This window comes from Mchenga conophoros, linkage group LG15 (genome assembly GCF_057382185.1).
Source record: "Mchenga conophoros isolate Kocher_MC1m ecotype Shallow Benthic linkage group LG15, M_conophoros_male_GT1.1, whole genome shotgun sequence".
Lineage (NCBI taxonomy): Eukaryota > Metazoa > Chordata > Actinopteri > Cichliformes > Cichlidae > Mchenga > Mchenga conophoros.
The window spans coordinates 24,140,021-24,163,808 of NC_140540.1; the positions used below are offsets into that span (position 1 = coordinate 24,140,021).

The 23,788-nt window shown below is 42.7% G+C and overlaps 1 protein-coding gene and 2 long non-coding RNA genes across 5 annotated transcripts; 2 read left to right on the plus strand and 1 right to left on the minus strand.

Moving 5' to 3' along the window:
• The first annotated feature begins 11,023 nt into the window (after window positions 1-11,023).
• On the plus strand, window positions 11,024-14,188 carry LOC146558431 (uncharacterized). Its single transcript, XR_014888536.1, has 3 exons — window positions 11,024-11,102; window positions 13,018-13,062; window positions 13,636-14,188. It is a non-coding gene; the product is annotated as an uncharacterized LOC146558431 (long non-coding RNA).
• Window positions 14,189-15,537: 1,349 nt separating this feature from the next.
• Window positions 15,538-19,393, minus strand: LOC146558432 (uncharacterized). Of its 3 annotated transcripts, XR_014888539.1 has the most exons (3): window positions 19,146-19,361; window positions 17,588-18,797; window positions 15,538-15,757 (listed from the first exon to the last, which is right to left on the minus strand). It is a non-coding gene; the product is annotated as an uncharacterized LOC146558432 (long non-coding RNA). The 3 variants fall into 3 exon arrangements; XR_014888537.1 differs by having other exon boundaries at window positions 17,588-19,393; XR_014888538.1 differs by having other exon boundaries at window positions 15,538-15,760; window positions 17,588-19,393.
• A 43-nt stretch (window positions 19,394-19,436) lies between these two features.
• LOC146558433 (uncharacterized) lies at window positions 19,437-22,416 on the plus strand. Its single transcript, XM_085246613.1, has one exon. It carries the CDS (start codon window positions 19,615-19,617, stop codon window positions 21,994-21,996), a length of 2,382 nt encoding a protein of 793 aa, XP_085102739.1. The 5' UTR covers window positions 19,437-19,614; the 3' UTR covers window positions 21,997-22,416.
• Window positions 22,417-23,788: the final 1,372 nt, after the last annotated feature.

Here is a 23,788-nt window from a genome sequence, read left to right on the forward strand (position 1 = left end):
AAGACAATCACAAAGCAGGAAGTAAAACTAACGTGAGACATGAAAGGAAACAACATTCAAAGTAAAACAGGAAAAAAACCTATACCATAAAAAATCGAATGAAATCTTTTTCATGCACCTACAAAACAAGAAGTCAAGTTTTCAAAAATGTGTTCATCAGCACACGGATACCGACTCTTACTTTGGACAGAGATGCCACAACTGGTAGCGACTGAATCCTCTGAGACATCTTGACCCAAAGCACAGCAGGACAACTGCTCCTCCTCCTCCACACCAACATCACTGTTCTCTCTGAGGACACAAAGGGAAAATTATTATTACCAGTGCAACTGTCAAAGTGACCAAAGTGACTCACACGCAGGTGTTTACAGTGCATTCATCTGTAGTGAATAGTGAAGCACAGTTCAAAAAGACAACAGGACGAGTTGATGCAGGAACTTGCCTTAGTTAAAGGTACAGCTGCACAAACTAAGTTCAAACCTGATCCTTTTCTATGCAGAGCTCTTCTCTAAGGTCAAAAGTGTTCTCCTCAAGGTTTCCCACCCAATGACTGCTTTCAGTTTGTCACGTTAGGTGCAGTGTGGAAGATTATTCCACGATCAATGGTGTTGGTTATATTGTAGTGGTTTTCTTATGGGGAGGGTTTTGTTTCCCTTTGGTTTGCTGACCCCCAGACTTGGTCTATTCCAGATGCTCACCTGAATCAGGTAGAGTATAACAGGAAGCCATTTGTTTTTCAGAAGGGTTGGATTCTTTGCTGTATCACCATGTGTTCTCATTAATAAAGTACATTTTACTCCAGTCTCGTGCTATTTTAGTGGAAGTGACCCATGACCGTCGGCCAAAACTGACAATATGACTATTAAAAGTCTGAGTAATACTGTAATTTTCTGCTGCTCATTCCTGTGCAATATCCCATCTGACCTCCCGTCATATTTCTTTTCAAGATTTTCTTATTTAATCACTAGTGTACATATATTTATAGATACATATATATATATATATATTTAGTCATCTTTTCTCTTTTACCACGTCTTTCAAATATTTTGCTCTTTACTATTTTTCTATTTTTTATTTTATTTTATTATATTTTCTTCTACTGTACCATGCTGCTGAGTGACTGCTGCTCGTCAAACACATTTCATTGCAATGTTGACCCTGTGCTAACTTGCATATGACAAATAAAACTGAAAACTGATAAAACTGAAAACAGTAAAGGCAAAGGGAACACATCAAGTAAGGATTTCACACTCCCACTCACAACGGCACTTTCAAAGCATAAAGCCAAATGCTTCAAAATTTCATTTTGAAGCATTTTAAAAATGAATGTGTTTGAGTTTCATTGCTCCAAAGCAATGTTTTCATATAAGCAAGATAACAACCAGTTTGCAACCATGTAAGTACAGTCCTCTATTGTGAACAGACGTGTTGGCAATCTGTCTGCGTTTATAAATTAGACAACAGTTATTTGCAGATCTTCATCAATCTGCCTGAGAGTGATTGCAGTCGGTCTGAGTTGGACTGCAACTGTTTTGAGTCAGGTTGCCTCCAAGGAGGCAGTTTATTATTTTCCTTTCCTAGTTGGACAGATGGCTGTTGTTTTGTTTTTACTGTAGTGTGCTGGGCCATTAATGGCTCAGGGGCTGCAGCGTATCCGCGCCAACACCTAAGGCCAACGTGGAATCACCGGTCAGACTAACATAAAGAAAAAATCTGTTAAATTACACATTTGTATTCATTAAGTCACAGACAATGAAAACAAGCAGAAATCAAGATGTAATATTTTTATAATTTTATTGATGTTAAATTAAAGTCCCAGCTTAGTTATGTTATCAGTGCAAGTCACTTCAATCTGTATAGCACCAAAGGAAACAATGGTGTTTTCAAGGTGCTTCACACTGTAAGGTAACAACTTACAGTATTAAAAAGAAAACCCCAAAAGAACAAACCCCTCTGAGCAAGCACGAGGCGACAGTGGGAAGGAAAAACTCCCTTTTAAGAGGAAGAAACCTTCGACAGAACCAGGCTCAGGGCGGGGTGGCCATCTGCCGCGACCATTCCTGGGGATTTCAAAAATGACTTGATCTGATCTAAATGTAAAACTAGCTCATTTAAAGTGTCCAGTGAGTTTTAGAAAATATTTTGCTGTTGATATCACGATGTCACTATAAAGTGGAAACTTTGTTTCTTCCCTTACACCTCCCAAAAAATGCCCGCACCGATGAGAAGCACTTAGATATGCAACTTGGTTCTGTGAATATCTTTCTTTTGAAAGTTTTAACAATATCTTCATCAAGATCTTGGAAGTTTAATTGCCAGAATGTCACCAAAGATGCATGCTTCCATCTTTTACAGAGGGATTTGAAAACCCTCTCGCTGAGTTTCTTGAACTTCTCTGGTGGGATTTTGTCGTATCTGGCCCTGATTTCAGTCCAGATTTTCATGGTAAGCCGGTTGGAGATAGCTTCAGCACTTTCAATGCTGAAGACTGTGCCTGATTTTTTTGCAACCTGGGAAATCAGTCCTTCCACAAAGATTTCCACTGAAAATCTGCATCTTTCTTTCTTTTCATATGATTCCAGTCTATCAGTAACTGTTACTGCCAACAGGTGTTCTTGGAATACTGAAGTAGTTATGATATTAAATATTGGTTGTTCCATTAAATTCATTGAATCCTCCTCCCCACTCCTCCCCATTTTCAATGATATTAGTGACAATTTATGTAATTTGTCACAAATATCAGTGAAAATCGCATTAGCAATGCAGTCAAAATAATTCTGCACTTTTCGGTCTAAATGCAAATCCATCCCCTTGAATTTGTCCAAGAGTAGATCCAACAAACGTTTTTGGTGAGAATGAGGGCACTTTAAAAGTTTACCAAGCTTTGAAAGCACAGCCTGAATTAATGTCTCTAACCATCTTTCAAAGTCTAAGGTTTTTTCAGGTGGCTCACAGTCTACAGAAGATCTGTGATGCTGTATCTTTTTATATGAATCCGTTTGACTTACGTTTGTTAACGGTGGGATGCTGGCTTCATGTTCAACACAGGATTTCTGCTGCTGGGGATCTGGAATTGGATTGTTTTCTGCTTTTGCAGCACTGTGTTGGTCAGCATTTTGACAGCTTTCTTCTGTGTTAGCTGTTTCTTGGCTGTTAGCATCTATATTCTGTGCTGTATCAAACTCCTGCTCAGCAGAATCGTCCAAAAATTTCACACGTGACAAAACCGTTTTGCCAGTAGTGGTGTGGACAGAACAGTTTTCATGTACAGGGGACTTCTGGGAAGACCTCAGTGGTGATACTGCTACTGACTGTGCACACAGGTCCATTACGTCCTCTACAAAACCTACAAGCCGCTTAGCAGTGAAGCAATCCGGATAGCCTGAGATAAGCTCTCCCCACTGCTTGATCGAATAACTACTGAACAAGTTATTCAAGAGGGATACCAAAGCATGTACTGTAGAATTATCCCCATTGGTCTGAACTGTTTCATCATTTGTCATTGTGTTACAGTTCGAGCTTGCCATTTCACTTTTTTGTTTTTTATGTCTAAAATGTTGTTTTGTGTTAAACTCCGTGTTTGAACGTTTAAAGCGCTGCTGTCCCGCTGTGTGAATGCGTTTCAACTGAACAGCCAGGTCTATATATAAGGTCGGTTTAAGGTTTCTTTGTAACGTCACCTGACGTTTCTTTGTAACGTCACCAGTCAAAGGACTGGCCCGCCCCGTCATAACGAAAGGGGCGGGACAAATCTGTTGCTTAGCAACTGAAAAAAAGGCACACCGCGCTGAATGTGTTGCACCCTCAGAGAGACATGACTCCATTCTCCTTTTTCTTGCAACTTTATTCTCCTCAGTTCAGGTTTGGAGTTTACAGGCAGAATAGCGTATCATCAGCAAAACATCGCTCCCTCACGTCTCAGACACTGTTTGTTTTTTTTTTTCTCTGCGCTTACTGATGACATCACACATCTGAACTCTGACCTCCTGGAGCCAATAAACTACAAAAATTAACTAGAAATGTGTCCAAAAACAAAACACAATTAAATAAGAATAGTCTTTAAAGATTTTCCCCACAATTCAGAAAAATTTAAGTTTTATAACTACTTTTAGAGCGCAACACCCTCCCCCACAAAAGAAAAATGTTGCCACACATTTTCTTTCTAATCTTTGACAATTTACCAAAAATAGAACATTTAACCAAAGATGAGTGAGCAAACAAGTATTTTCACACATATTACACATTACTGGGTGAGAGGCTATACCATCTCTTAGTATCTCAGGACAAGTCTCTCATGGTCACGATACAAAACTAAATGTTCATAGTCCTTTTGTACTGAAGGGTGGGTTATCCCTCGAAGTATTGGTGGGCCCGCCGAATCTTCGCAGTGGGACAAGGAAAATACCATTTACACCCCAACATCATGTGATTACACACTTCAAAACCATGAGTTCAGTAAACCCATATTGTACTCACTACTGTCTTAACTCTTTGACGCAAGAATGATAAACCTTCCCTCTATTTATTATAGTAATAATGCTCAGAGTACCTGTTTCTCTTTTAACTGTAACATGTGTCAATACTACATCAACATGAACTGCAACTGTAATGTTACGCTTAGATTAAACTCTCTTGTGAAGTTGACTCTGTGTTTTTTTTTTGTTATATCTATTCATACTGTGAAGGATACATGAATGATGGTGGGACAGAGGAATGATGGATGCCACTTGAAGGGCTGTTCACACTGACAGGGCATGTGCTCCATTGCTGGACGGTTGGCTGGCCTAGTTTTTCATATGTGTAGACACGCCGGGGCTGTCTCATTCTCTTTGGCTTGTGCCTCCATGTCTCAGCATCACTCTGGTCACTCTCGGGTCCAACAGCTGGAGCTTCAACCTCCTCCTCCAAACTGCGTCTCTCCTCCACCTGTTCCTCTTCAGGATGCCCCTCTGCTCTGAAAGCAGGCTCAGACTTCTCTCCGAGTGCGTCACTCCGGGGGCAGAAATCCTCTGTTTCTGGATTGAGGGGTGGATCAGCATATCTGAGTGCTGTCCACATGTGACAGTCGTCTTCACTAGAACTGCCTGTGTCTGTTTGGTCAGTATCGGGCTTGGTCTGATGTCTTCTTGCTGACTGTCTCCGTTTGTTTCCACGGCTTTTCTCTTTCAGGCTGCTTTCACACACCCCAGACTCTTCAACCAGGTAAGGACACGGCAACAGTAGGTTACGGTGTAACACTCGTCTTCTTCCTGTTCCCTGCAATGGCTCAACCACATACACTGGACTATCAGGACCTTTCCTCTCGGTGATGACATGAATCATATCCTCCCAATAGCTGCGCAGTTTCCCAGGACCTCCTCTGGGTGTGAGATTTCTCACCAAGACATGGTCACCTGGCTGAAGCACAGAGCTCCATGCACGTCGATTGTAGTTTTTCTGTCCCCTTCTTGCACTCTTTCTCATGTTCTGCCTCGCAATTGTATATGCCTCTTGCATAACTCCTCTCCATTTCTCTGCATAGCCACTGTGTGACTGACTCTTCTCTTCTTCTCTTTTTGGGAAGAGCAGGTCGACAGGCAAGGTTGGTTCACGGCCAAAGAGAAGGAAGAATGGAGAAAATCCTGTTGCTTCGTGCACAGTCGAGTTGTAGGCATGAACTACTTTGTTCAAATGGTCTTTCCATCTTGACTTCTGAGATTCATCAAGTGTCCGGAGCATACCTAGGAGGGTCCTATTGAAGCGCTCTGCGGGATTGGCCTGTGGGTGGTACGGGGAGGTACGAGAATGGCTGATACCGCAGTAGCCTTGAAGCTTGCGGAAAAGATTGTTCTCAAATTCTTTCCCCTGGTCATGGTGTATTTTGGATGGGAAACCGAAGCGCATGATAAAGTCATCAAAGAGCTTTCTTGCCGCAGTCTTCCCAGACTTGTCCCTTGTCGCATATGCCTGGGCATATTTGGTGAAATGATCCACAACTACGAGTATGTATTCTTCACCTCCTGTGCACTTGTCCAAATGCAGATAGTCAATGGATATCATCTCAAACGGCGCAGAGGTTTCAATGCTCTGAATTGGTGTTCTGGTTATTCTGTTAGGCTTCTTCTTCTTTATACAGCGACACACCTGAGTGACATAGTGCTCCATTTCCTGCCTCATTTTAGGCCAGAAGAAGCGCTCCCTGGCGAGAGCAACCATCCTGTCTGCTCCTAAATGTCCCATCTCCTCATGTAGATGTTTATAGACCATGGGCTTTAATGAGTCAGGAACAACAAACTGTTTTCTCCTGGTGGTCTCACGCCTCAGAATGCCATCTCCATCAATCTGCAAATGGGGCCACTGCCGAAGAAGGTACCTAACTGCCTCACTCTCCGCCATCTTTTCTTTATGCTTCAGGTAGGTGTGTGTTCTTTTCAGGGACAAAACTCGGTTTATGGCTATGTCTGCATCCTGGGCGTCTCTGATGTCGTCAACTGCAAACGGCTGAATTGGTTCTGAGACGATGCATCCCTCTGGCAGCGCGTTGACATTACAGGTGACAGCTGAGATCCAGTTCATTTCTCCTGTTTTCTCTCTCTCTAGGGCTTTCCCAATACATTCAATGTCATCTTGCTGATATTCCTCTGTGCATTCCTGCATGATGTCTTCAATGGGCTTTCCTCTTCTTGATAAGAAATCTGCATCTCGATTCGCTGCCCCTGGCCTGTACTTAAGAGTGAACCGATAATCTGCCAACTCCGCCACCCAGCGGTGTCCAGCTGCATTAAGTTTCGCTGACTTCATGACGTATGTCAGCGGGTTATTGTCACTGTACACAGTAAAATGAGGCGCATGAAACAGATAATCACGAAAGCGTTCTGTTATGGCCCATTTCAGTGCCAGGAATTCCAGCTTGCCTGAATGTAGCTTGTAGTTTTTTTCTGCAGCTGTCAGTGTCCGTGATCCATAGCCTATGACTCTCAGGGCAGTCCCTTGACGCTGGTACAAGACTGCACCCAAACCATCCTCAGAGGCATCTACATGAAGAACAAATGGCTTCTCTAGATCTGGATATGCCATGATTGGTGGGTTTGTCAGCTGGTTTACTATTTTGTCCAATGTCTCTTTGTGAACTGTCATCCACTGGATTGGGTGGGATGGTGGCAGCTGGGCAGATTTGCGGTGGCACTCCTTACCCTTTCCACGCTGCTTGTGTTCAGACTTAGGCTTTGCTAAGAGTTCATAGAGGGGTTTGGCTGCCCTTGAGAAGTCCTGTATGTAGGGTCTGTAGTAGCTAAGGAAACCCATCAACTTTCTCACCTCTCTCACGGTCGATGGTTTCTCCTGTTTCAGTGCTTGCACTGCTTCAACTTCTTTGGGGTTCATCTTGTATCCCTTTGCTGAAACCACTCGCCCCACATAGCAGACTTCACGTTTGAAAAAGTCACACTTCTGTGGCCTTAATTTGATACCACATTCTCTTTGTCGCTGTAGCACTCTCCTCACATTTTGGATGTGTTGTTCGAAGCTTGAGCTAAAGACGAGTACATCATCCAAATATGGGACACACATTTCATCCCTGAGGTCTCCCAGGCATCCCTCCATGTAGCGCTGGAATGCTGCTGGGGCATTAGTAAGGCCGAATGGGACCCTCACCCACTCATAGAGTCCCCATGGTGTTATAAATGCAGTACAGGGTCTGCTGTTCTCACTCATGAAACCCTGGTGATAAGCCTTTCCCTGGTCCAATACTGTGAACCAGGAGTTGCCCCCAAGGTTTTCCAGGATCTCCTGTATTCTTGGGATGGGATGTCTGTCGGACAGTGTCTTTGCATTCAGGAGCCTATAGTCTACACACAAGCGAAGGCCACCATCTTTCTTCCTGACGCATACCACAGGCGAAGAATATGAAGAACAAGATTTTTGGATCCAGCCCTGATTCAGTAAGTCTTGTATGTGTGCTTTTACCTCCTGATAAAGGTGTCTGGGGATTGCATTATATGTCTTTTGCACAGGCACTTTGTCTTTTAGCTGTATCTCCAGCTCTAGATCTTTAATGCATCCTGTGTCCCAGTCATCTTTTGCAAAAACATTGCATTCCTCCCTCAGCATCTGTTTTACCTGCTGCTGTTGGTCACTTGTCAGATGGCTCAAATCCACTGGTGGGTCCCAGGGCTCAGTTTTTGTTGTCTGACTGGACTGCACTGTGGGTAAGGAAGTACTTGCATCTGATGTCTTAGAAAGCTCACCCTCCATACATTTTACATGTGGCATGTAGATAGCATCAACATTGTGCAGCCACCCCAGTGTAGTGCGACCATAGAGGGTGATATCATGGTCAGTCATGTTTTCCACAGTCACTGCAACTTTAGCATCACCTTCTGAGGGGAGCTGAATTAGCTGTTCTCTAACAACTAGGCCTGCTGGCCATGGTGTCTCACAGTTCGGCTCCAACACTGCATGTGACCCACTCAACACACTCTTATTTAGCCAACCACATTGCACTGTCATCATGTTACGCTTCGGGATGGTCACAGGTCGCCTTCCTACTCGGGCTATGTGGGGATGGCTGTCAGGCGTTTGTTTCTTTAGGACAGACAGGACAGCTCTTGCAGTTTTGCGCCCCACCTCGAATGCTGAGCACAATCTGTCCAGCATATGCCCTGGGGGGATACAGTCTTTGCTGGTGTCATTTCTCAAAGCTAATTCTTCTATCACATTAAAGCCGATGATGGGACATTCAATGTCACCGCTGGCGACTAGGATTGGAACTTGGACGGGCCTGTTGGTCATCCCAGCAACAGCATTTTTGGACAGGCTGAACTCAGTCTCTATCCATCCTTCATATGGAATACTGGTCCCATTAGCAGCTGAGAGCTCTAAAGCTCCCTCTTCGAGCAGCTCTTCCACTGACCTCATTTCAGCATCAGGCAGGTGTTTCTTTCTCCAGTTCGTCCCCACTATCGATACTTGTGAGCCGGTGTCCCACAATATTGTGGTGTCCACACCTCCTAAGAAGCCACGGACCTGGCATCTTTTGCCTACCAGCTTCGCCATTTGTTGTTGTTTACCAGTGAGGGGTGCTTTGAGGCTGAATGGGTCGGTTTGGTGCTTCTCCCCTTCAGGGTTAAGTATGATTTCGATCTTACTTGAATTAGCTGAGCACTTTTTCCTACGACAACCTGCTGCCCAATGTTCCGTACTGCCACATTTGTAACAGTGGTCACATTTGTTTCCTGTATTGGATGATTGACACTGCTGGCACTGTCTAACGTTTGTGCTCCTAGGTTGTGATTGGTATTTCCGGTCAGGTGGTTCGGCCATTCTCATGTGCTGAGGCTTAACGGTCTGCTGGAGGCTAGCAATGTGAGTGGTGAGGTTCTGCAGAGCCTCACATATAGCCTTGTTGCCTTGATCAACTTTATCCATTAATGTGTCTCGTTTGACCGCTCCACCTTGCTTGATCTTACTTTCTGATGTGTGCATACTGCTTTCTTTCTCCACCTCTTGATCTTCCCCACTTACTGCTGCAACTTTGATAATCTTTGCTCTTGATGCAGCTGACAGCTTATTCTTTCTTTCCATTTCCAGACTGTATGCCGCAGTCATTTTTTCCAGAAGAACCTCATCTGTGATTTTAGGATTTTGCAGGTATAGCTTCACATCAGCTCGGATGGTGTCATCATGGAGGCCAGTGAGTACTGTCTGAAGAAACTGATTTTGGATCAGCTCCGAACTGTACTTTAAACCAGACTTAACTCTCTCTGAAGCAAGAACAAGTTGTTGTCTCAAATCCATTGCTCGCATCAAAAACTGGATTGGAGTTTCTTTTGGCTCCTGTACAGCACGTGTGAGCGAGTGATACAACTCTGTGGCATCTTTCTCAATGTAATGAGTCCGTAATATTTGCCTGAGAGCTTGCAAAGTCAAATCTACTCTACTCTCAAGGTAGCTTTTCAGTTTTGTTCCTGGGGTTATAGCTTGAATGATGGCTTCAACAATGTCTCCTTCATCATATCCCCTCTTCAATGCCCTCTGGATTTGTCTTTCCAAGCTAGTGTATGTTAATTTGTCCTTTTGGTTTGGTTCTCCAATTTGTCCCATTATTTTCAGATCCCGTCGGTACAGTGGGTGTACAAAAGGGACACTTTGAGTAGCGACAGGGGTGACTCGTGTAGCATTCAGATGAGAAACAGTTTCTCTCTGCTCGTCTGAATTACTGGGTGCTATCACATTTTCAGCCACAAGGTGGTGCTCTTGTACCACTTGTTGAGACAACGGGGCATTACTTTCGCATCTCTTTTGCTTCACTTCATTAATTTTGTCATCTAATCCCAACAACAGAGACATTCCTTCATCTTCTCGTGCAGTAACATCCTCTCCCTCTAAGTACTGCAGAATACGCCGCCTCAGTTTACGAGGTAAGTCTTTTTCACTTTCATCCACGGCTAAACTGAGGGCAGCACAAATCTCATTCAAATCCGGTGCTAGCAGTGTAAGTAACTTTTCCTCTATCTCCTCAAGAAGTTGCTCCCAATCAGGAGACATCTGCTGTACTTTAGACATGACGAAAAACTTTTACCTTCACTGCCTTTTCTTGGAGGGATGGCACTGCGGTATGAGTTCAGGTGGGGGGTAATGAGCGAGGCTAGTCACATGTAGCTCGTCCTTCTTTGCGGTATAAACTCCAAACCGGGCGGAAACACCAAGATTATGTTGCACCCTCAGAGAGACATGACTCCATTCTCCTTTTTCTTGCAACTTTATTCTCCTCAGTTCAGGTTTGGAGTTTACAGGCAGAATAGCGTATCATCAGCAAAACATCGCTCCCTCACGTCTCAGACACTGTTTGTTTTTTTTTTTCTCTGCGCTTACTGATGACATCACACATCTGAACTCTGACCTCCTGGAGCCAATAAACTACAAAAATTAACTAGAAATGTGTCCAAAAACAAAACACAATTAAATAAGAATAGTCTTTAAAGATTTTCCCCACAATTCAGAAAAATTTAAGTTTTATAACTACTTTTAGAGCGCAACAAATGCTACATCCGGCCTGCGACGGTACACCGCCTCCGCACCACCGTTTAAACATGAAGTGTGGATGTTAGAAGATCCCAAATATGGTGAGCTACTGGGAAATTACTCACGTTTTTGTTCTTGAGAGTGAGCGATAATAAGCGACATTTTATTGAGAAATTACAGTAGTCTGTCTACAAAAACTACAAAAATGACCTAAATAAGACAGAAGTACACATTCATTTTTATCGTTTTGTCAACAACAGGGCGCATGAGGTTTGTTCAGTATTTGTTGTGTCTACAAGGCTCAGGCGCCCCCATGAAGTGTCTTATTTGTATAGTTGAAAGCATTATAAAGGAACGCAAAACTAAATTACATATAATTATAATTCTTGGCACTTTCTGGTGTGTGTGAGTTAGTGTTTCTCTTTTATGATTTGTGGGTCCAGCATCAAATTCAGAATCCTTCCCATCACACATGAGGTCTTGAATAATCATCTTATTTTAAAGACCTCGTAGTTTGATAGTTTGCTCTCAGACTGTGGGCTTCCTTGTGGTTTTTAGGATATTTAGAAGTAGAAGGGGATCATCCTTCTGTGGAACCAGCTCCCAGTTTGAATGCAGGAGACGGACACTATCTCTACTTTTAAGATTAAGTTTCAAAGTTACCTTTTTGCCAACGCATATAGCTAGGGCTGAATCAGGTGACCATGAATCCTCCCTTAGTTACCCTGGGACTACCCTGCTGGGGGATTCCCACCATGTGTTTATACACCTCTCTGCATTCAATAATTAGTTCTTGTTCATCTCTGGCTCTCGTCCACAGTGTGTCTTTTGTCCCCTTTTTCGTCTCCTCATCCCCAAAGGGTCGCAGCGGGCTGCCCCTCCCTGACCGTGGTTCTGCCAGAGGGTGCTTCCTGTTAAAAGTGAGTTGTTCCTTCCCACTGTATTGAGGTTTTTTCTTTTTAATTGTAGACTTTCTACCTTACAATCTATACCACCTCGAGGAGACTGTTGTTGTGATTCAGCTCTGCATAAATACAATTAAATCGAATTAAGTGGGTTCAGCTGTTTTGTGAAATAAATGTGAGTGACATGGTAAGTAATAGCCTGCATGTAACTCATGGTAAGAAGAGCAATATCGCCCCCTCCTGGTTCAACCTTTTTTTCTTTGCAGTAATCTTTCCAATAATAATACATATGCACTAACCTCATGCTTGCTGTTAACAATAGCCTAAAGACACAAAATCAAGTTTAGTTTTTTCCTTAAGTTTATGTTTTTTTTTTATATGGTTGGCATTTATTTTGTTTCTTTTTAATAATTCTATTGATTCTATTGATTGTTTGCCAAGCACTGAGGTCTCTGCTTAGACTGTGCTACTGGGATCACTGATTTAAAAATGAGGCAAAAGCACCAAAGTTGTGCTCAAAAATAGTACAGTGAGCTACAAGCTGTTGCTGTAGTAATTCTAACACACTTATTGTTTTTAAATACATACATGTTTAGTTCTTTTAAACCTAATTATATATTTTTTTTTTGCAAAAGTGTCACCTAAACACCCAAATATACGTAATTCAAAACTTACTTTAATTATTACCCATTTGGCTGGTAACATGGACCCAGTCTGATGGATAGTTACTGAACAGATAGTCTTTTCTTTAAAGGCTGCATTCAGAGCAAATCATTGTAAAAACAAGACAAGTCAATAAAAAACAAGTAATAACTATAATACTAAACTACAATAGAGAGAAAATCCAGTAAATATAATTATATTATGTAAAAAATATACAAATATTTACCTCTAATTTAAAAAGACATTACAAGGGTACTAGTTTCATTTTAATCTAAACATAATCTAAATTGACACTAAATCAGTTTAAATATTACAGCTGAAGGTGATTTTAATAAATGTACTGCTGCTTGACTTTGTTTTACTACTGCAGTATAATTTATCATGTACAAAAGCTCCAAATGTTGTTTCTCTGACTTAATGTTCTGATGACGTTTGTGTTACTTTGCAGGAAATAGTCAGGACCCAGATGAACCTGTGCTGGAATTCAGTGTGGGTGAGTAATATGAGCATTTATGAAGGCTGTCCATGACCTGTAATTAAATTTAGCGTCATTAGTGCCACTCATTGCAAGTGACAGTGCACATGCTTTCAGCATGGAGTCTGCTCTTATGGTAGCAAAATAAATTCAGAAAATCTCCATCAAAAAGCAGCTCAGCAGCAGAAATATATATGGTCAGCTGGTTGTGAGTTAATGAGCATGTGAAATCAGTGTGAACATTTTGAAACAACAACTCTCCAACCTCGTAATTGTAAGACTGCCTGTGCAGCCACAGGAGCCTTCAGAGAGTCTTCCTGCTTGTCTCTTGGGTTGATTTGCTCGTGTTTTCTCACCCAGTCAATGACTGTAAAAGGGCTGGACTAATTGGAGGCAGGTGTAATTGATTGCACTGATATGCTAGTCTACTTATAGCCCACATTACAAACACTGCTGTGTTATTTTGTCTCTCAGTGCAGGTATGTAATGTGACAAAACCTCTAATGATCTGATATGTTTGGGATGGATGGGCTGTGAATTATATAGTGAATTGTCTTATTTTGTCGCTCTGTGCAGGCTTTCTACTTACAGGGTGGTGGGTCTCAGAGGACAATTGCTACCCCTGTTGAAGTGAACAACGTGTGGAGTGCAACTGGCTTTGTGGCATAGCTGGCTCTGGCCTTGGACTGTGTGTTTTTACTTTGTACCTAAATGGGACACTGGACTTCTAACTACTATTCATTGTGTTTATAAATAAAATTTTAGAATTTTATTGACTGTCATCTTTTTGCCCACGGTTGGTGAGACCTAGAATCTCTTTGTGTGTGTGTGTGTGTGTGTAACATCAACAGGGTTTTGCATAAAAGAGTGTGAGCAGGTCAAAAGGTCAATTCATTTATTGTAGTTTTATGGCAGCACCCTCTAGTGGCCTTGAAGCAAACAGTCTCCTAACTAAGCCATGGCATCTCTGGTCTCTCCTACTTTTGTGTGCTCTGCTGGAGGAGCAGCATTGGATCTAGTGATACTGAGTAAGCTGATTAGGACAGGCCTGGAGAAATGTGGTTTGCATGAAGTATCAGGAAAAAAACAACCTTGTATTGTAAAATAATAATACACGAATAATAAATACTTTTCATGACATTCAGATTTCTGGACTCACGAGTTCATAGAACATTAATGTTACGAAACATTGAGAAGTCTTAAAACTACATTGTATACTTATTATTTATTTACTTTAATCAGATTTGACTGGTATTTTTAAACATTAAGTTTTTGTTCCTTCAACTATTGTATTTAAGCTTATGACTCACTCACAGTATGTTTATATAACTGCCTAAAAAACGGTGAGGATGTGGCCGCAGTGGCTGAGAAGCAAGAACTTTGCTTTTTCTTTTTTTTTTTTCTTTTTTTAATTGGGAAGCATAAATGAACATACCAGAAAACCCTGCACGAAGGAGCCATATTTGTTTTTTGTGTGTGCATAAGATGAAGCTTTAGTATTATTACACATATGATAAGGATGTTAGCATGCAACACACAAACTCAAGTGGTGTTGCCAAGATAGTTGCTGACTGGCAAGAAACTTCTAGAAGAAATCTGGTGACAGTCCAAAGCACAAATGAACATGTTTAATACTCGTGCAAGACCCTGTGGGAAGGTGCCAGATTGCTGTATTTTGTGTGAATCAGGAAAAGTGCACGGTGATGACTAAAGCTTATAAAACATCTCTCTCCTTATGTGTGCATATATGAGAAAGAAAATTCTGCCAAAGCAACTTTAGCTTCTTGCAAGCATCAGTACACAAAGGATGCTAACACAAAGCTAGCCAAGAACCAAGAGTGATTTTAAAGTTGAACGTATGCCGACCCCAGCAGCCAAAGGGAGCTCCGGGGAGAGCTTCTTGGGGTCCAGTGATGTGTCCTGAAGAGACGACATGAGCTCTCCCTCCTGTAGGCCCACCCCAGCAGTAGGTGCTGTCTGTCTCATTCCGAGTTAACTGCTACTCCTCTACATCTAAACGAGCCAGTTGAGGAGGTTCAGGCATCTGACAAGGGTGCCTCTTGAACGCCTCCTGGGTGAGATGTTCCAGGCATGTCCCACCAGGACAGACAGGACACACCCAGGACATGTTGGGGAGATCACAGCACTCAGCAGAGAATGCCTCAGTGTCCCCCAAATAATGGAGGAGCTGGCTCGGGAGAGTAAGGTCTGGGTCTTCTCTGCTTATGCTACTGCCACCGAAACTGGACACCAGATAAGCTCAGAAAAATGAACAACCTGTTTAAATAAAGGTTAATTTAAAAAAAATGTTTGTCATTAGCTAGTCTGTGTACATGTACTTCTTCTCCAGTGTTGAAAATGTTAAACTCACAACCTGCACATTTTCTGGTTGCATCATCAAATAAATACCCCCAAAAGTAGTCTGAGTACTTTTACACTGGTTTTATGCTGCGATATTTTCAAAGTCTTTCACTGAACACATTCAGTCACACATTGTTCATCATTTATTGGAAGTTTATTGTTTAATGTCCTGTCTAAATAACTTCAGTCACCATTTGTATTCATTAATGAATAACTGACTTCTAATATTAAAAGAAATAGAAACTGTTGTGCTGTTGTTCACGTAGAAGGGCCTGCTGCTGGATGTCCAGACTTTGTGCGTCAGCAGGAGGGTCAGGGTACAGGGTTCGAACCTCCTCATGAGATGTCGTATCTGCTGGATAAAAGCAAGCTACATCACATCTGGGATTGTCCTAGAGCTGCCCTACAGTAACAATCAACTGACTAATATATGAAATACTTGCAGTAGCACAATAATAAACACAAAGCAAAAAAGTGTTTAGTGAAGATAAAAAACCCCATCAAAGTTTTAGTTTGGATAAAGGGAGACAGAGCACCAATCTAAACAAGTCTAAACCATCTGGCACCTCCACACTTGTAAGAACAGCATGACCAAAGTGATTGTAGGAGGAAACAACCTTGACTTCCTTTACATAGCTTAGTACTGAGAATAAAAGAAAAGCATGATTAGAATTATTTGTGCTTCCTTCTTCTTCTTTCGGCTGCTCCCTTTAGAGGTCGCTACAGTGGATCATCCGCCTCCATCTCTCTATTTCTAGCATCCTCCTCAGTCACACCAACCCCCTGCATGTCCACCTTCACTACATCCACAAATCCTTTCTGTGGTTGTCTGAAAACATCATCCACGGAGACTCTTGCCTGATCTCATCTGTCAGCCTCTCCATCACCAGTGCAAACAAGAAGGGGCTCAGAGCCTCTCTCTGATGTAATCTCAACCCATCACATACTTCTCTGCCCCTCAGGACTTTCTTATGCAGCACCACAGTTACTCTCTTCGCACCTTATCATAGCCTTCACTCCTACCCTCTCTATGCCTCCCGTCTCCATCCTCTTCAGAGTTGCCTCACTTCCTTCTCTAATTCAATTTTCGTCCAAAGTACTCCTTCTCCCTTCTCAACACACTTTCTTCACATTAGCACATTTCCATCTCTATACTTGGTTACTCTCTTCCAGCACAATTTATGTGCCTTGCCATTCATTAAAAATCATTTTCTCCTTAGTGTCCAGCCTCACATACAACTCACTACTCAGCTGTAACTTTATTAATCCCTCGGGAGGGGTCCTCTGGGGTTTTCACAAAGCTGAATAAACGTCAAACAGAAAACTGATTAAACAAAGTGTGAGACGGTGGAGAATTGACGCCAGCGCCCGGTTACATTTTAGACAGCAAGGAGCAGACGCAGTTTCACTCCACCGAGGGAGCTCGTGACGTACTACGCGGCTTTCTTTAGACCGCGAAGGCGGGTCCTCAGGTGGAAGCAGCCTCTGAATTTGGACACCCCCGCTGTTTCCGGCCAGCCAATAATAACGGTGACATTTAACGTATTTTGTCGAATAAATAAACACTGTAAAATATATTTGCCCCCCCCCAAACAGCCCTTTGAATGTTGGCAAGTATGAACCGTCTGCTCGGTGTTTCCTAAAACGTTAAAGCACGTTTGGCTTCACACCGACAAACAGACCCAGCTTCGGCACAAACCTAATGTTGCACACTTGAATTAAAATGAATTGAAACCAGTGTGGCTTTGTGAGTTCGCCTTTACTGCATCTGCAAATATATACATGGACATAGCACAGCGTTACACACTTTTGCAGTCTCACATAACGCTTATAGGCGCACTGCCTTATGGGTAGTGTTTAAACTCAAACCACTAATATTTCTTACAGTGGAACAATGAAATAAACAAACACAAGGTAGTGTGATCCACCAGTCTACATCTGCTGTGATTACAGCCCGGTACAGGTATAAAGCCACAAAAGTGCCACGAGGTTTCCGCACAAACTAATGAATCAGATCTAGCTGCTAATCGTTAGCATCACAGCTAATTCACATCGCTACCAATAACTTATACACTAATGACACATAGTGGGGATTAACGGCCAACTTTCCCACATTCTCTGCAACCCCGTGGACTCATCTGTAGACACATTTTAAGTTATTTACCATCTTGTATCTGCTTACCTGCAAATATATACATGGACATAGCACAGCGTTACACACTTTTGCAGTCTCACATAACGCTTATAGGCGCACTGCCTTATGGGTAGTGGCTGGCTTCTTTACTCCCGCTAGAGCTGCTCATTTTAGGGGATACTCCCTCTTGTGGTGTAACGGGGGAATAACTACGCTTCCTGCACTATGTCATTTTTGGAGACTGGGGCACACATTATTTTACCACAATCAAAGAAAATACAGATGTGAACAATCAGACCATTTAACTAACTACAATATTGTCACTAAAGATTATGGGGGGTGTCTTGTTTTGTCCACAATGTCTTTCTTGTCCTTACACTAAACTAATATGACACCGGAGCGGAAAGGCTGATTATGTTTCCAAGATGGTTTGTGTTTTTTAAAAGGAAGGAAACCTTCCTCAAAGCGGGCAGAGCAGTGGAGCCGCCGAGGGAAAAGCACACGATACAAAAACTGTAGAATTAAAAATATAATTTATTATGTTTAAATAGTTAAAAATATAAAATGAATTAAAACAACCTTGGCCAAGGGAAGACACAATAAAAATCAATAACACACAACATTAGAAGTCCAGTGGAATCCACCACGGCCTAAAAGTCACAGAAAACTAAGAGGTCCAGCGTAGTATTAAAAGAGGGAAACCCAGCGGAGTCCTCGCCTTCCTCCCCGCATTCCACGTCCTGGTGCACTGAAGAAAGGGAGGGAGCGGCAGTCACTATTCCTTTGGCAGTTTACTTTATAAAAAGGATAAGTCAAAGACTTACCCGGGTGGGCAGAGCTCTCAACTCCGCCCGCCGCTTCCTCAAACTGCAATCGGCACCGCGGTCTCACTGCTTCGGTTCTCCCGCAGTGCACGAGCTGGCTCTTGTCGTTATTGCCACCAGACTGCCGCTACGCGTCCCTAGTCGCTGGTCATCTGCCTTTTTTTCCTCTGATCGTTTCCCCTTTCCAGTCGCTGGTAATCTCTCTTCCCAGTCGCTGGTCGTCTGCTCCATCTGATCATCTCTACTCTCTGATCGTCTGTGTCTTTCCTCTGTCTGTCTCGCATTCTCCGTGTTACATTTTTGTTGAACACCGGCTCCAAACCTCTTATGTGTCCTTGAGCACTCTGTAAATTACCTTTTCTTTTCTCTCAGGTGTGTCCAATTAGTAAAAACGGGGGAAAAGGCGGAGTCTCTCCAGGACAATTTGCCGGCAACTAAAAACATGCAAACTAAATAAAACACTGCACAAAATACATGCAATATAAAAAATAAATATATACACTTCACATAAAAATACAGCACAGCAAAACAACGTCCGTCTTCCCTGGATGACACTAACTAACCGACCAAAGAGCCGCGTTAAGTGGCGATATCACTAACGTCATGTAACTTAGCCGAAGGTTAGCTAAATTTGACTTTGTAAGACTTTTTCATTACGCTAACATTTGTGATATGACTGCACTATGCTGCTGTTGTTGACTCCACTTAATTCTACAATTCTTTCATTATGCTAACATGTGTCCTGGTGTATATATGAAGTGGGATAAAAACCCAGAACTAACTTTTAAGAGTTTATTTCTTCTCCGCTTCGACCGTCGGCCATTTCCCCAAAACGTCCTCCAACCTATGATTCCAATGAATCCTGGTGGGTCAGGAACTGCTTTTAAGCATCTTGTAATCGTCGTTCCAACACAGCGTGTTTGTTTTGATTCGTAGACCCCGAAAATGGTGCCGGGCTCCCACAATGCATTGCGGCGTGCCGTCAACTCCAAAGCGTCATTCAAATCTGTGAGCGCGCAAGGAACGCCGCCTCTCCGCGTGCGTTTCTTGTGACGTCACTGGCAGATCAAAGGCGTTCGCGCTGGTCTGTCAGTAACGTCACAGACAACCGAGCCTATAAATAACGGCTCTCAGACAGAAAAATCAGAACTCGATGCTCATGTGTTTGCAAAACGTTCAGCAGTCGGCGCTCTGTAATACAAGAAAATTCTCACACGCTCAAACGGAGAAAATCTAATTTGTGACACAACAATGGAAACCATCAACGAAAATTCAATCGTGGTCACACCAGACCAGATTATCCCGCCAATCAACAGGTGCTTTGAAAGGCTCTCTGAAGTTCAGTGGAGCATTATAGAAAATGGAAAATGCGACTCCAGCGTCCATGCCGTGCTCGCTGATATGATTTCTGAAATCATTCAGATCGCCTCTGCCAGCATCCTGAGGATTGCCCTTCCTCTTATTCAGGAACCCATGATAAGGGAAGAGTTTATGGATGAGGGGAAAATAAGGGTGTCCCTCGGAGACTCGATCTCAGCTGCCATCGCCGGCGCTCTTAATGTCTCAAAACAGCAAGATAAGAGCGCTGACAAGCTGACGCTGATGGTTGAGGAAGAGATCTCAGAAAAGGTCAGCTCAACCATTGCACTGATTGAAAAAAGCCCCGATTTCCCAGTAGACCCTGCCGTTTATGTTAGCGGCAAATTTAGTAGTATTAAGAAACTACACCGCATGGTTTGTTGCGCTGCCTCATGCCTGAAAAGGTATGCAGCATGTAAGCTGCGCTGCCAGTGTGGGACAAATGGGTCTCATTCCAGTACAGAACGTACTGGTTCAAAAATATCAGTGAAATCAGCAATCGCAGAGATTTCTGTTATTCTGTCAACAAGGAGCTCAGATGGAGAGATGACAGGAAAAGATAAAGATGAGCTCCCAGAAGAATCACAAAGCCATATAAAACCCACTGCAGAAACACAAAGTATCCAGGCTCCAACCCCAGTAGAAATGGTTGCAGTTGACATCGTAGGTGAGATACTTGCTAACATGGATTCAAGCAGTGAAGAGCTCTGTGAGAAATGTAACTTACCCAAACCTGCCTTTAATGCAGGCTTAATTATCCACAAGGTGAGACACTTCTTCTCCAAATGTGTGCCATCCACCTCACACGCCAGGCTCAAAGCACGCAAACACAACTTTTCCATGTTTGCAAAAAAACAATTTGAAAAAATGAAAACAGAGCTGAAAAAAAGAATAAAGGCAAACAGGAAACATTTTGTTTGTCTACAAAACATTTGCAATCACCCCAAGAAGGAAACTGCGCCCTCCAATGAAAGTATAGTTTTCATTCTCCCAGGGTCAGTACCTGAAACGGCTGCTCCCCAGAGTACAGAGGCTCATCGCTCCCCTTCTCCACATACGGCAAGCCTGGGAACCGCAATTAAACGTTCTTCTTCAGTCGACTTTAACGTCATTAGATCAGACGTTAATCAGTTATTTGACAAATTAACAAAGAAAGAAGAACTCTTCCTCATCGATAAGACCTTGGGGGACTTTAAAAATAGTGGGCATATCAGGAATTTTACGGAGGACTTAGTGGCAAACCTGTTTGATCTACTTACGGTGGATCGAGGCTATCAAATCCCCATACCTCTAATGGGTAGGTCCCTCTCAGACACGGTCATCTCCAGGACTCCGAAATCAGTACAGGGCTCAAAGCGTCGCATTTCTGCTGAAGTCCTCTATGTCCTCATAGATGACACAGTAGAAAGGTTTTTGCAGAAGCTTTTACTCTTCTGCAATGAAGAGAAAGATCAAATGATTCAAATGGACAAGATTTCTGGGGCCCTGGAAGACATCCACAACTTTATTAAAAGAGCACAGACCACAACACAGGAAAAAAGCCCTGATTCAGATGGCAGAGGAAAAGAATCTGGTGCATCACTTCCAACACCAAAACCTGGGAGCATTTCTCCAGATAAATGCTCTGTGGCATCTGACAAGTCACCTCGAACGCCACAACCTGGGAGCATTTCTCCAGATAAATGCTCTGTGGCATCTGACAAGTCACCTCAAATGCCACAACCTGGGAGCATTTCTCCAGATAAATCATCTGGAGCCTTGAGCCTGAAACACTCTCTCAAAGATTCCTCCAAAATATCAGAGATGGATTCTGTGTCAGGTTCATCTTGTGATGTTGAGAAAATTTCCAATGACCTTGCGTTGCTCCTTATCATGAGAGTCATCTATAAATCTAAACCTGAGACCCAAAAGTTTGCTGCTCGGATCGCAACTACTACAAAAGAAATAGACACGGTCATCAACCGTCTGAGCAATCTAATGCAGCCTGAACTCAGCAGCACAGCGTCTGCCACAAGTCTGACAAATGACAAGACAAAGTTCATCAAGAAAATAGCCAAACGCCTCATCAAGGAGTTTGGCTCCCCAGACAATGTCTTAAAGGCTTTGATGGCAAATGATTCATCTTTTGATGAGGCTCTGATTAGACATCTAAAAATCACTCTCGGAGTCATCCCGGGTCCCCCAAAGACGTCCAAAATATCCAGGTTTTTTTCTGCGGTGGGAAAAACATTGCTAAAACCCTTCAGGTGGTTCACTAAAGCCAGAGATCATTAAAATGACCATTTTGGCTTTTCCCACTGCCCTGCTTCTTTTAAAATCTTGAAGCAGACTTTTAGCACCAAATCCTTTTTTTAAAAACATCACCATAAAATTTTGGGATCAGCCCTCAAATCCAAATTTTAGAACTGTAGTTCACGCCATCTCGTCTCCTTTTGATTTCCATCCCCCCAACCGGTCGCAGCGGATGGCCGTCCCTTCTGAGCCCGGTTCCGTTGGAAGTTTCTTCCTGTTAAAGGGAGTTTTTCTTCCCCACAGTCGCCTCGTGCTTGCTCAGAGGGGGATCATTTGATTGTTGGGGTTCTCTGTAGTACAGTAGGGCTTTGACCTTACAGTACAAACAGGGAGGAGACTTTGGCTTGATTTTTAAAATATCTAATTCGGCATGAAATAAAAAAAATCCAAATTAAAAATGCATTCCAAGTTTGTTTGTGTTTTTCTTCTGTTGTCAAATATGTAGAAAGTGTTACACGTGTGATTTTAGTCATTTTGCATCAGTTTGTAGCCGACGTGTCTGTTTGTGATCATCCTGCATCTGTTTTTGTCTGATTTGTGTCTTAGTTTGGTCAATTTACATCACTTTTGTGGCCCAATTTAGTTGTTTTGCATGTATTTGTGGCAAAATGTGTGGACGCTGTTTGACGTTGCTATGTTTTGTCTTAATGCTTCACTTTGGTTGTTTATGTATGTGCTCATTTTGATTCTAGATGTAGACCTGACATCTGAAAATTAGCACCTAGTCCACTTCGAACATTTTTTTTAGTCCAAATAAAAAAATTTGGACTAATAAAAGTCCAAATAAAAAAATGTTAATACATTTTTTTTTATTTTGCCAACCTTGTAGAGCAGTGGTTCCCAAACCTTTTTTGCTAGGCCCCCCTTTGTTTTACAAGAAAAATGTTCGCTAAAAAATATTATTAGCCAAAGCTTTCACTGGAAGTCAGTTACTGGTGTCAGGCCAGCTCCCACTTCTTCTTTTGTGTTACTTCTGCATATAAGTATACACAAAGAGACATTGAGACCTGAATCACAAATAAAAGCCACCTTCAAGATTAACAAACACTGTTTAAAGAGCTCCGTATAAACTTCTGTGTGCAACAAGGCCTCTGTAGCATCCAGACCACACTGATCTAGGTCTTCTTGGTAGAAGAAGGTGTTTCCTTTTTCCAGATGTTTAAATGCCAGCCTCCCCAGATTCAGAAGAAATTTCCTTTCAGCCATCTCACTTGTTTCATGTCCCCCCACATGTTTGTTCCCCTTCTTCATCTGAACCAACAAGAAGTGTGAGTACATGTCAGTCAGGGTCTTGGGCAGCTCTCCTCTCTGCTCTGTAGTCAACATGTGCTCCAGAACTGTAGCAGTGATCCAGCAGAAGACTGGGATTCTACACATGATGTGGAGGCTCCTGGATGTCTTCATGTGGGAGATGATTCTGGACAGCTCTTCATCACTGAATCTCCTCCTGAAGTACTCCTCCTTCTGGGCATCAGTGAAGCCTCGTACTTCTGTTACCCTGTCAACACGTCTAGGAGGGATCTGATTGGCTGCTGCAGGTCGGGGAGTTATCCAGACGAGAGCCGAGGGAAGCAGATTCCCCTGGATGAGGTTTGTCAGCAGCTGGCTGACTGATGACTTCTCTGTGACATCAGACAGCAGCTTCCCGTTGGTGAAATCCAATGATCCAAGTCTGCTTTCATCCAGGCCGTCAAAGATGAACAAAAGTTTACAGACAGCGAGCTTCTCTGCTGTGACCTTCTGTAATGTTGGATGGAAAACATGGAGCAGCTCC

What these genes read in the sequence shown, in the direction of transcription:
- LOC146558433 (XM_085246613.1), top strand. Translation starts at nt 19,615, where the DNA reads ATGGAAACCATCAACGAAAATTCAATCGTGGTCACACCAGACCAGATT.